This window comes from Canis aureus, chromosome 33, assembly GCF_053574225.1.
Source record: "Canis aureus isolate CA01 chromosome 33, VMU_Caureus_v.1.0, whole genome shotgun sequence".
NCBI classification, from domain to species: Eukaryota; Metazoa; Chordata; class Mammalia; order Carnivora; family Canidae; genus Canis; species Canis aureus.
The window spans coordinates 11,684,936-11,698,825 of NC_135643.1; the positions used below are offsets into that span (position 1 = coordinate 11,684,936).

General features: G+C 39.9%; 1 protein-coding gene and 1 long non-coding RNA gene across 3 annotated transcripts in view; one reads left to right on the top strand and one right to left on the bottom strand.

Moving 5' to 3' along the window:
* Window positions 1-7,898, bottom strand: part of LOC144304316 (uncharacterized) — a 51,397-nt gene extending 43,499 nt beyond the window's left edge. The window contains exon 1 of the long non-coding RNA XR_013371222.1: window positions 7,759-7,898. This is a non-coding gene — a long non-coding RNA (uncharacterized LOC144304316). The remainder of the gene's footprint in view (window positions 1-7,758) is intronic.
* The window catches only part of PKD2 (polycystin 2, transient receptor potential cation channel), a 53,994-nt gene that overhangs the window by 19,554 nt on the left and 20,550 nt on the right, over window positions 1-13,890 (top strand). For both annotated transcript variants that reach the window (XR_013371220.1, XM_077882806.1), the window contains exons 4-7: window positions 596-846; window positions 5,513-5,737; window positions 8,184-8,412; window positions 12,952-13,119. Coding sequence is in view for 1 of the 2 variants with exons in the window: in XM_077882806.1 (XP_077738932.1) it covers window positions 596-846; window positions 5,513-5,737; window positions 8,184-8,412; window positions 12,952-13,119 (873 nt within the window). In the remaining variant the exon portion in view is untranslated. The remainder of the gene's footprint in view (window positions 1-595; window positions 847-5,512; window positions 5,738-8,183; window positions 8,413-12,951; window positions 13,120-13,890) is intronic.

The window sequence follows — 13,890 nt, forward strand, 5'->3', positions numbered from 1 at the left end:
TCTTCCCCATAGGCAAACTAATGAGAGACTTCTCACATGGACACAATTCCATGGTAATGAATGCCTGGCTCTAAAAGCAGGGGCCGGGGCAGTTAAGAGAGTTCACCATATGACAAAATAATCCAGACACTTAAAAGATCCACCAGATGGCAGACTGGTATTCAAAACTGTAGCTTTTCCTCTCCAAACAAGTTTGGAACCATGATTATGTTATGTGACATGTTGTTTTACTAAGAGAAAGTAAAATTGATCATGGTTGTGCATTTATGTAAACCACACCCCCTACCTTTAGTCCTAGAGCAAAAATCAGAGTTGCCATTTTTTAAACACCCACTGGGTACCAGGGCAGCAGCCACGCAGAGAATGGATAAAATAATGCAGGGACCTTGGCTCAAAGTTGGAGCCTCATAGCCAGCAAGCAATGGAGCAAGATCCAACCCCAGTCTTTCTGACAGCAAAACCTACCCTTGTCACTCTACCATGTTTACAGAGTTGCCAAACTGTTGGTCTTGCAAACATTCCAGGAAAGAGCAAAGAAACCACTAGGCTTGGAGCTTTTCAGAAAACTTTTCCAAAATCTTTCCCTTTTTTTCAGTTCACAGAAGGTGCCTTATTGGATGGGCTGTACTGGAAGACACAGCCCGGCAACAGGACCGAAGCTGACAACCGAAGTTTTATCTACTATGAGAACCTCCTGTTAGGCGTACCACGTATCCGGCAACTCAAAGTCAGAAATGGATCCTGTTCTATCCCCCAGGACTTAAGAGATGAGATTAAAGAGTGCTATGATGTCTACTCTGTCAGTAGTGAAGACAGGGCTCCTTTTGGTCTAAGAAACGGAACTGCGTAAGTGTGCCCTGTGGCCATGTGCCCTGGCTTCTCATTCATTCATTCATTCATTCACTCATCCTCTAACCTCTTAACCAAGGAGAAGATGCTTTAAGTGAGTCTTCAGTGCTTATAGTTAAGACCATGGCCAAAGTGACCTTTGGTTTCTCAGATTTTCTCTACTCTTTACTGCCTTCAGCTTCTGCATACATATTTTTCAAAAAACTAAATTGTTGACTATATATGGCCAATAAGAAAATAGCTACAGGGCCTCTGGAGATTTCTTTGAAGATTCCTGGATCCTGTTTTCCTAGATCCAGTGACATCGTTCACTAGGTTGTTATCGGGAACTATTCCGGGACAGAAATTTTCATTTTACTAGCGTTTACAAATACATTTTTGTTCAGAGTACAGGTATTTAAAGTGCTTGTGAGCCAGTTTTATGTCTGGTTTAAAACCTGGCCTGGCCTCTCAAATGTGTGTTTATGATTTTGAGTATGTATTGTCCATTGTGCAGATTTGCGGGGATTTTGGTGTCCTTTTGTAACCATACTTAAAACATCTTGTATATTGAGGGAAGCTAGTCATTACTTTTAGAAATACTGTAGCTATTATGAAGAAATAAGAGTGGGCAGCCCAGGTGGCTCAGCGGTTTAGCGCTGCCTTCAGCCCAGGGTGTGATCCCGGAGACCCGGGATCGAGTCCCACGTCAGGCTTCCTACATGGGGCCTGCTTTTCCCTCTGCCTATGTCTCTGCCTCTCTCTCTCCCTGTGTCTCTCGTGAATAAATAAATAAAATCTTTTTAAAAAAAGAGAGAGAAATAAGAAGACAGCTCTCAAGCTGTCCCAAGGTGGGCCTCTTAGGGTCACTGGCCCTGGATGAGTCACTATGGTTAGACTTGTCTTCTTAACTTAACTAAGCTAATTCTGTCCGTTCATCTGGATCCCTTTCTTGAACTGAGACTCCCAGAATCCAGATTTGTTAATATACAGTAGGGGCAACAGCCTTCCCATCAGATTTTTTATCTACCATCCAGTGCATACCTTAATTAGGAGCAGGGCCTGTAAGGAACACACTAAGTAAAGGTCAGAAGATTTATCATAATGGATTGAATCATCCTAAAAGACAGTTTATCCAGGTTTGGTAATGATTTTGTTCTACTCCTTTTTCTGGTTCCTGCAAAGTATAAACATGCCCCTAAGCTATGGTACCTGGTCCAGTATTTTACTCTATCATATCATTAATGAGAGAAGTGGATAAACCACTACCAGATGCTAAATTAAGAAGTGATTTCAGGGGCAGCCCCTGTGGCACAGTGGTTTAGCGGCTCCTGCAGCCTGGGGTATGATCCTGGAGACCTGGGATTGAGTCCCACATCGGGCTCCCTGCATGGAGCCTGCTTCTCCCTCTGCCTGTGTCTCTGCCCCTCTCTTTCTGTCTCTATAAATAAATAAAATCTTTAAAAAAAAAAAAAGAAAGAAGTGATTTCATTCATGCATTATCTCATCTGCTTTCGCAAAACAACCTGAAATACATGTCATCTCCATTTTGTCGATGACTGAGGCTCACTTACCCAAAGCATCACAGCTTGTAAATGGAACCAAGCTGGGATTTAACCAGCCTGACTCCACAACCCATGTTTCTTCCACTAAACCACATTGCTTCATCCATATTAATTATGCTGGTGGGGGGGAGGGGGGCTCCTTCAGCTCCTCATCAATATTCAAGCTTCTGGAGAATGGGGACTGTATTTTGTTTACTGCTGTATTCTCAAAGCCTTGACCACTGCCTGGCATCTAAAGCTGCTCAGTAAATACCCACTAGGGGCAAGAATGAATGGGTGATTTCTATGACAAATAGACTACCATGTATCCAAACCATCCCTTGATTCTGCTCTATTCTCATGCTGCTCCCATTTTTCCCTTCCTTGAATTCCACAAACTTCTGGAAAGAATAGTCTTCACTGGCTACCTCTATCCCCTACCATTGATTCATTCCTTAAAGCTGAAAACCTATGCTTTTGACATCTCTCTTGGAAGCCACGACTGGATTTGTTGAGTTTGCCAACCCACAGACCAATTCTTGATCTTCATCCTGTTTAACCTCTGTAGAGCTCGGCAGTGTTGATTGCTTATTCTTTCGACTTCTGAGAGTGATGCTAAACTTTGGGTTCCCTTCATTCTGTAATCTTCCTCTTAACCCTCATATTCCTAGGTCGTCCTATATTCAGATCTCTAGCTTTTCTTTCTTTACATTCTTTCCCTGGTATTCAAGTGGCTTCATCTCTCATCTCTATTTGATAATTTATCATTTCTTCAACAAATATACTGAGTGTTAACATGTGCCAGGCATTTTCTCAGTGAGGTCTCCTTCTTCTAGAAACACCCTTGGTGCTGGCTAGGGTAATAAAGCAGCAGGAAACAGAACAGAAACAAATCCCCTGTCTTCACAGAGCTTATATTCTAGTGATAGGAAACAAAAACCAAATCTGTATTCTACCTATGTCCTACTAGTTCCTATAATTCAGTCCGCCCAAACTGAATTCATCACTTTCTAATTGAATTTGTTCTCCTTTGCATTATCCAACAAGAGTCTTCTAGTCATTTTTCAGATGTCCCTTCTCCCTTGCCCCTACTTCTAAATCAGAGGCAAAGTTCTCTGACAGTCACTGCAGTGTCCTCTGTCCATCCTTCCTGTCTGTCATCTTGTCTTCCTATCATTGCTCTGGTCCAGGCCTCATCACCTCTGGATTATTGCAGGCACTGCTAACTGAGCTGTGTCCTGGCTCCCAGGACTACTCCCAGGTTCAGGGATATGCTAGAAGGATTCCTAGGATTCATCATCTAGTTATGTTTGTGGCTAAGGTTCAATGCAATGAAAGGATAAAAGTAAAAGCAGCAGAGGGTGCAGGCACATGGGCCAAGTTGGGAGGAAACAAAGTGTAGGCTTCCAAAAGTCCTCTCCCAGTGGGGTCACACAGGAAGTGTTGAATCCCTCCAGTAACAGGCTATAGCAACATGAATGAAATGTTGCCTGTCAGAGAGGTGCATTATTGACTCAGTGCCCAAGGTATTTACTGGCTGCTGGTCACATAGGCAGCCACTGCCTGGCAGGTACCAAAATCCCAGAGTCCCAGAAGGAAAGCAGTCGTTGGGCCTGAGCCTCTGTGTTTGTATAGACAGCCTAGGTACAGCCACTTTTCCCAGTCAGACAAAGTTGGACGTTTTTTAAGATTTGATTTATTTATTTGAGAGAGATAGTATGACAAAGGGATGAGGAGGAGAGGGAAAAACAGCCAGTGAGACAGGTTTATATCAGTGTAGGGAGCTGTTCATCAGTCAAGTTGCCCAAGACCCAGCCCTGCAAACAGGCCTTACTAAGGAAAGGCCTTCCCAGACCTGCTGTGGTCACTTTTTTCTCTGTTCTCACCACTCCAGTCTTTTCCAGCAACCTGTTTTATGCCTCTCAGAAACCTTCCCTCAGTGAGTCCATCACACTTGCTCTTCACAGTCTGATCACAGTCTACCTCTCAGCCTTCTCTCTTCATCATTTGCAAGCTGAACTCAGCTACTAGCTGGGTGCCTTGTCCTTCTCTAGCCCTGCCTGACTCACGCTTGAAAATGCCCTTCCACTTGTGCCTCCTGAACCCAGTTTACCTTTCACAGCCCAGGTCCACCATGGCTTCTTCCAGAAGCTTTTGTTTCATTACTTTTCTCTCCCTACTTTTTTTTTTTTTTTTTTTTAATGATAGTCACACAGAGAGAAAGAGAGAGGCAGAGACACAGGCAGAGGGAGAAGCAGGCTCCATGCACCGGGAGCCCAACGTGGGATTCGATCCCGGGTCTCCAGGATCGCGCCCTGGGCCAAAGGCAGGCGCCAAACCACTGCGCCACCCAGGAATCCCTTTTCTCTCCCTACTTACTGTAAATTTGAGAGGCAAAGGAACTTGGTTCCTCTTTATATTGCCAAAGAAACATCTGGTGCCTTAGAGAACCTCTGTCAATATTTATGGATTAAGTTCCCAAATGCCCTGGAGTGCCCCGGTGGCTCAGTTGGTTAAATGTCAGACTCTTGATTTGGGCTCAGGTCATGATCTCAGGCTCCCAAGATCAAGCCCCACATTGGGATCTGCACTGGGCATGGAGTCTGCTTCAGATTCTTTCTCTGCCGCCACTCTCTCCCTCCCTTATATAAATATGTAAATACATAAATAAATAAATTCCCAAATGCCATGTAGAGTCTTGTTTTAGTTCAGTTGCTGACTGTGGTCAGCACAGTGGAACTTGTACTTCTTGGCTGCAATTTTCTCTGAGGGCCTAGATTCATCTAGCCCCTCAGTATAGTTACCCAGGGAAGGCAACCATATAAACTAAGGGCTAATAGCACAGATTCTAGAGACAGGCAGTCCTGGTGTAGGTTTCTAACAATATTCTCAAGAGCTTGGAGACTGAGTTGACCTCACTAAAGCTTCAGGGCCCTCATCCCTAAAAGGGGGTTATAAGTGTGTGAGAATTCAATAAGGAAACACGAAGCCCCATACCAAGCATATTACCCAGCTTGATAAGATTTATATTTATTTATTACCTACTCTGTCTTACCAGGAACCACTTCACCTGTCTTTGTAATTGCCACAAGTGTTCCACTGATTTTATCTGTTTGTTTTGTTTTCACGTTTTAAATTAGTTGGATCTACACAAGTGAAAAAGACTTGAATGGGAGCAGCCACTGGGGAATGATTGCAACCTATAGTGGAGCTGGCTATTACCTGGATTTGTCAAGAACAAGAGAGGAAACAGCTGCTCAGGTTGCTAGCCTCAAGAAAAATGTCTGGCTGGACCGAGGAACCAGGGCAACTTTTATTGACTTTTCAGTATACAACGCCAACATTAACCTTTTCTGTGTGATCAGGTGTGTACCAAGGGCCCTGATCCCTCCCACTTTTCTGTAGTTGTATGTACATCCTAGTCTTGAGATAGACGAAGAAACCATTGCCTGCACTTGGCTGAGAGTGCCGAGGATCAGAGCCGATAGCAAAGGAAGGGTGAAAACCAAAGGCTTAGTGGGATAAATATATTTGGTGGAAGGGAGTTAGGATCCTAGAATATTACAAGTTGGGAAGGACCTTAAGTCTGATCCAAGTTTATCCCAAAGCTGCAACCCTCCCAGAAAAAGCACTGTGTTTGCTAACATCTATTCTTACTCATTTTAAGGATGATCAGTGCTATATACTATGGCCATCAAATCTTGACCCATTACCCTGAGTTTCCCACTCTCAGATGAGGTCCATGCTATTTAAGAACATAAGCCCAGCAGTCATGAGCTATGCCTGGGGTCAATAGGCTACCTACATACTTATTGACACTCAAGATTCACCAATGACACAAAGTTCCTTCCATGATCCTGTGATGTTGCCATAATGATCACTCAGGTTAGCAGTGAAGAACCTGACACAAATCCTACAGGCTTGTCTGGGGCCTTCTGTTCATTCATTCATTCATTTATTCAGCAAACATTTATTGGACACTTAATATGTGCCAGGCACTGTTCTTGGCTCTTGGGACACATCAGTGAACAAAATAAAGATCCCTGCTCTTATAGAGCTTGCATTCAACCAGGAAGAGATAGATAATAGACAATAAACAATGAACAAAAGAGACAAATTAATTAAATAGTATATTAGAAGGTAATATGTACTTTAAAAAAGAAAAAGTAGAAGGCATAGGTGACCCAGGGTTCACCTAATCCTCCCGGTGAACATGTCAGCAACACCCAAGACATCTCTGACCTGAATTACTTGCACATAATCTTACCTACCAAATAAGAAGGATAAATCTCATAATATCCTTATTTTGAGATCATTTTTATGGCTAAATGCAAGTCAGCTTTACATGGCCAGTTGGATTTTTTCCAGACCACGTTTTGACAATTTTTGAAGAAAATAATATCACATTAAGCCAAATCATAGTTATTATTAGAAATAAATAAAAATTGATTACAATTATTATTGAACTTTTTAAATGATTTTAGTGCAGACAGAAGGAGGATAAAAACAGGCACTCAGTATTTAAAGAAATATCTATTTATAGAAGGTCTTGAATATGTCTTTCACTTCCTCCCCATACTTCATAAGTGAATATTGTCAAGGCAATTATTTCATTTCTCTATGCTGCTGTCTGTTTTGGAGGGGTTACAGATGCAGGGCCAGAATAGGACAGAGAGGAGCTGGCATACAGAGGCTACTTTCTGCCCTTCCAAGTTCACACTGAAGCTGTCAGGAGGATCTTCATTTCAGTATTGCTTTCCTGGGTTTTTAGTTCTTAGCCCTACTCTCTAACACATCAAATAGGAAAAAAAAAACCAAGAAAACAAAAAGCAGACGATCGACAGTGAACAGGAAGGAAAAATTTTCATCCATCTTTGACCAATTCTAATTTGCCATAGTCTCTGCCTGGACCTGATTATGGCTCATGGTTGAGTCCTAGGTATTCAGGCTCTAGGTGTGGCTACCCATCCTGTAATGGGAGAGTTATACCTAAGACTTGACTGAAGGTCTTTTGAAGTTAAGGAACTAGGTATTCTATTTCTAGCTTGATAGGGAAACTATACCATTAAGCAAATCACTTAGCGTGACACCTACAAAATAGAAACTTGGCAAGAAACATTCTCACTTTGATAATGCTAAAACACTAAAGATCAGTGCCATCATATGAATGTAAAAAAATGTATGTTGCTGTTTTAGACTATCAGCTATTTACCGAGTACCTATTAACTACAAGGCTCTGGAAAGAGTAGCAAGAATAGCCCCTAGGGCAAATTATTCAATGCTAGTTAGGTGTTACGTAATGAATGAATGAGAAACCCAGTTTATATATATATCCACACACACACATACATATACATAAATACACAAATAGACACACACATCCTACCTCTCAACAGGCCATACATGTTTGACTGCATGAGTCCTATTTCTTATGTTCTTCATTACCTAGTTGAGTTACTTGCATTTAAAAGAAGTCCTGGAAAGGCTTACTTATTGATTAATTCCTTCATTAAGAAAAATAAACAAACTAAAGAGCATTTTGAATAGTATAAATACTGGAAAAGTAAAGGGGAGATTGAGGAGGAATCATCTCTTTAGGAGATTTGGGAAGCCCCGTTCCTTTTGGGGCACAGTATCATTGTCGTACGCAGTTACTAGCTGTGATAAAAAATATTCTGTCGCTGTTTAGGGTGACTTGTGATTGCAGTTTTAGTACTTTTAAGTACAGGGACAGAATAGATGGATGTCCTTTCCTGGCTGCATCCGTGTGTTGTTATTGCTATTGTTTTAATTGTTCTTATTGCAATGCAGGTTATTGGTTGAATTCCCAGCAACAGGCGGTGTGATTCCATCTTGGCAATTTCAGCCTGTAAAGCTGATTCGATATGTCACGACTTTTGATTTCTTCCTGGCAGCCTGTGAGATTATCTTTTGTTTTTTTATTCTTTACTATGTGGTGGAAGAGATATTGGAAATTCGTATTCACAAGCTACACTATTTCAGGAGTTTCTGGAATTGTCTGGATGTTGTGATCATTGTGGTAGGTTTGAGAACAACACCAAATTCCCTACTCTATTATAAAAATATGTTAATTAGAGTCCTTGATCTTTCTCCGCAGTATTGTGGATCCTGATATTCCGAAGGAGAATCTAAAAGGTCTTCTCTGTTGTATCAACTTCAGCACTACTATTTTCTCATTTTGCATGAGTAACCCTACTGAATATAGAAGTTGAGAGGTATTTACTTTAAGCTGTCAATTAGCCACACCCAAAACAAGAATAACTTAGTGGAGCACCTGGCTGGCTCAGTTGGAAGTGCATGTGACTCTTGATCTCAGGGTCATGAGTTTGAGCCCCACATTGGCTATAGAGATTACTTTAAAATAAATTTAAAAATATGGGCAACCCTGGTGGCCCAGCGGTTTAGCGCCGCCTTCAGCTTGGGGTGTGATCCTGGAGACCCGGGATGGAGTCCCACATGGGACTCCCTGCATAGTGTCTGCTTCTCCCTCTGCCTGTGTCTCTGCCTCTCTCTCTCTCTTTCTCTCTCTGTTTCTGTCTCTCATGAATAAATAAATAAAATCTTTTAAATAAATAAATAAATAAATAAAATTTAAAAATAAACTTTTTTTTAAAATGAGAGAGATGTGTATGTGCTGATTACAGCAAGAGTTCCAAGACATACAAAAAAGAAAGAAGTAACTTAGCAGTTCATATTTGGCTTTGGCATGCCATTTGAGATATGAGGGAGTAAACAATGTTTTGTTTATTCTTTTTTTGTTAATGATATTTTTCTTCAACTACTAGCAAAATTTAATGTGTATTTTTCTGCACATGTGTAAAGTTACAGCAAAAAGAAACATCTTGAAAATATTTCGGGTGGCAGAGAAAACCTCCCAGCAGTTTAAAATTTCCTGCAAATAGCTCAGTGTACAAAATATAAGCGAGAGACCATCAAGGTCTCTTTTTCTGTATCACATGTAAGAAATCAGAAGGCAGTGAGGACAGAGTAGAGACTGTGACACCTTGTAGATCCCCTGACTGCTTTTGACTTTATTATAACTTACACTTGTTCAACATGGTTTCCCTTCCACATCATCTTAATCACTTCCTTCCAGGGACCTCAGTGGAGAAAAGCATTTTTGCAGACTTTTTTCTCCATTTAGCAAGAACACATAATCTTTTACTGAGACCTGTTAAAGATTGAGGCACATAAGGACATGCTTAATTGTTACATGCCTAAAAGTCAAACCTTTCCACTGTCTGCAGACAGAGATGCCCCCTGAAATCTCAGTAAGTGATATATTACCCTATCAGGGTTCTCTCTTCTGTTACCCTACTTCTTTGCCATTATTTTCTCCCTGCCCCCAAACCAAAAATTCATGGGCTTTGTGAAGCATTTACATCAAGTCATTATCAGATCATCAACTAGATTTAGTTGGCAAAATATAGAAAATATGTTCTGAAATGTGTTATCTAATATGCTTTAAATATGGAAAATGTTATTCATATGTGAGTAAAAGAATGCTTAAAAGAGCTATATAGATCTATATTTAATATAATAACATTAACAGGAGCAATAATAATAATAATCACTAACACTTTAGAAATTATGTATGTCAGACACAGTTCGGAGTGTCTATCTGGAAGTACATTCCATTCTCACACCAACCGTCTTAGTGACCCTGTTGTTGCCTCTCCAGCTGCATGCATGTGTACTTCAAAAAGAGCTTTACTTAAAATAAAAATTCCTGTAGATTACAGGGTGGAACCCATTCGACCCTGATGCATTTAGAAATGCATCCCTTCTCTCATGATGGCTGTGTAACATCACACAATTCCTGTAGGTAAACTCTTGATCCCCAAATTCTCAATATAGTAATAGTAACAGTAACAAAGGAATTTCACCATTTAAGGAGGCAGGAAAGGCAATGGTACTAGAAGTAATTTTTCAAAATATCTATACCGTAGGATGGAAGAGTGTGGTCCATATACACTGAAAATCATTCTAAAAAACAACTATCATTTGGAACTCTAAGGTTGCAAACCCTACCTTTTTAGTTTATATGGAGATATATTTATAGTTAGGTCATTGAGAATAATGGTAAAAAGATGAGTGTGATATTATGCTAATTAATGGCAGATTTGTTTGGGTTTTAACCAGGTACCTTCAATATCATCAAAAGAATAGTCAGTGGTAATCAACCTCTTCAATTATGTACACCTATCAGTGAAAACTTTAACAACACCCCTAATGTATTCCATTTTTTAATAAACTTTGCACATGTGGTAGGTACATTTGTAAAAACACGACATTGATTTGAAAGATTGGGTTAAAAAAGTACAAATAGAATTCTAATACTTTCTTTTCACTTGGATAGAAGTTTTCATATTTTATTTCCATACCCCAGGGAATGGCCTTGTACCCACTTCAGAGAAAATAACTGTTGTATCATGGAAATTGAGAATAGTTTCTTTGGCTCAGCAGCCACAACATTTTGCAAGTATTTCTTTGAAAACTTGCTTCACTGTGCTTATTGTTCTTACATTTTTTAACTCTTAGTACAGCCAAGACTACAATTTAGACAGTGTGCTTTTGTAAAGAATAAGGAAGGGCTACTGGAATCCTACTTCTCCCTTGAAACCTTCTCTGACCCAGCAGAAATAAGGGCACACCTTCTACTCACCCTCCAAAACAAGCCCTATGTTCCACTGGACCTTTAACCCCATGAAAAAAAAAAGTAAACATTTTTATCTGGCCCAAATGTGCTAAAGCACACCTGAAACTTGAAAAGTTTCTATAGTTTTATATATATATATATATAATCTTAGAATCACTTTGAAATTATTTTCCCTGTTTTCCTTTTGTTTCTCTAACAAAGACTCTGAAATCTGTGGGCTTACATTAGTCAACCATTTGACCTAAATAACTGTCTTTAAAAACCAGCAGAATTACTGGAAAAAAGACGACTATTAAGTCTAAATTCAAATAATTTTGTTGCTTGGTAGGTTTCAATGGTGAAAATGATTAATTTATTTATTCAACAAATATTTTCTGAGCACCTACTATGTGCCTGGCATTTTTCTAGGCATTGGGGATATAGGACTGAACAGAACAGCCCAAAAACCTCCCCTTAAGAAGCTTATGTTAAGGAAGGAAAGTTCTTTTCTAGATAGGGATGAGAATCCCAAAGAATATTCAGCAGGACATAACTCAAGTGCTTACAAAATCTCTTTCCTCATCTCTTCTCTCACTCTCTGATACTGTATAAACAACCACATCCTGGATACAAAGCAATTTTACCTAGTGAAAGTTGAGTAAAGCATTATTGTTATTCAATTAATCCTTCCCTCTCAACCTAGTCAATATAGAGAAACATTTTCAGTGTATTCCAGAGAACTCAAAGAAAAGATTCCTACCACCAACACAAAAATACAAGATTTGCTCTGGGAATCCTTCACAGAAAAGGTGGTGAGGTTAGCTTTTTCAGCTGTGATTGGTAGCCAGGCAGGTCTTTGCTATAATAATCACTTGGGGCCATGATCAAGACACCCATCTCAAAAAAGGCTAATGAAGTGGTCTTTGATTGTCATTTATGAAAAAAGAAAGGGAATGGACAGCAAAGGCCTCAGTACCTGTATGACCCATCTGCTGTGGATTCAGACCTCACAAGAGGCCTTGGTTGTAATGGTTAACCTCTAGAACTTTACATACATATACATTAATCCAGTGGTGATGGATGCAAGTAGGGCCCAATCAATGTTCTCAAATCTGGTTTTAGAGGCAGGACTGAAGCTGATGTGAAATGTTGCATGGTCATGAGCTAAGGGACAAAAATGAGCAGGAGGAAAACCCTTGGCTCACATGTGTTCCCACTGCAAGTCTTCAAGCCCTCTCTGACCATCATTCCCACCATCTTTTAGACCAAGCATCTTCTTTCCTCTTATAAGCACTCCTTGTAGATAAGTCTTGTTTCACCTTCACCTTATGTTGTACAATGCCAACTCCTTAGTAGGTTTTTGTGTTACTTATTTTTGTGTGTGACCTGGTCTTGAACCAGAGTAGAAGTTTCTTGAGAACAGAATTTGTGCATTTTACTTCTGTTTATTCCTCTTAGCCCCTGGCACAATGCTGTGTACATAGATATCCAGTTGTATTTGTTGAATAGTGGAAAGAATGTAATAGCTGGTAATTGAAAAAAAAAAAGAAAGAAACAAAGCAAGATGAGGGAGAAAACAGAAGGGTGGAAAGTTACTTAAATGAGGGTGGCAGAAAAAACAAGGCATTCCTATTTGAGTTTGATTTTGTAATCTAGCAACATCTCATGTGTGTGTACACATATGCACACACAAACACACATGTGCTCGTTGGATTTCTCTTCCTAGCTAAGAGAATGCAGGTGGTTTATTGTTACACTTATTTTATGGCTGTGCTCAACCTTAACCATTCGTATGAGTCACTTGGGTAAGCAGATTGGTGAGCCCTAGGAGTAATACATGAATAAGGAAAAATAGTCATTTTAAGATAAGTTATATGTTTCTAAAGCACTGTGATAATATATAAATCTTTTGTTTTCCAGCTGTCAGTGGTCGCTATAGGAATTAACATATATAGAACATCAAATGTGGAGGTGCTACTGCAGTTTCTAGAGGATCAAAATACTTTCCCCAACTTTGAGCATCTGGCATACTGGCAAATACAGTTCAACAATATAGCTGCTGTCATAGTATTTTTTGTCTGGATTAAGGTAATTTACAGATTTCATATTCTGGATTTTTAATAATATTTTTCTCTCCTTTTTATTAACATCAGCCACACAAAATGTTGTAGGACTTGAATTCACTTTTGTGGCCAAATTCAAATAGCCAACCATAGCCACTTCATATTTTACAAGTAAATTAGCAGGACCCATTCATTCTTTCATCTCACTGTGAATGATGCTTCCTAGGAACTGCACTCTTGCAAGGTCTGTCCCTGCAGATTTGTTTAATAAGTGCAAAAGAGGCCTTTTCAATATCAGAGGTGGGCCGAGGGCCCTAGGATATGCAAATCTGAGTTTCACCTGATGTCGGGTGACCAAGTGAAGGAGAAGGAACTAAGAATGAGATGGGCTGATGGAGAGATAACATTAGAAATGATCTATAGAAGCATTGCCTATTTTCTGAGTGGAGGCCATACAGAAGCTTTACCGAGAATTGAGATTGGGACAGATGCATACTCTTCCAAGAAGCACCTTAATTACTCGTTTCCTTCTTTTCTGAAACATAATGTGCATTTCCATGTATGTGAAAGGTTAGGGCATTTCATATACAAATGAGCCTCAATTCTGGAGATGCAAGAAATTTTAGTAATAGTGAGGCAGCAGCCAGTGTGTCAACTGTCAAGTTCTAGAATTCTGCTATCCAGAGAGTAGCTACTAGCCACAAATGGCTATTGAAATTAAAATTTTAATTAATTAAAATTGCATACCATTAAACATTCAGTTCCCCTCTCACTCTAGCCACATTTTAAGATCTCA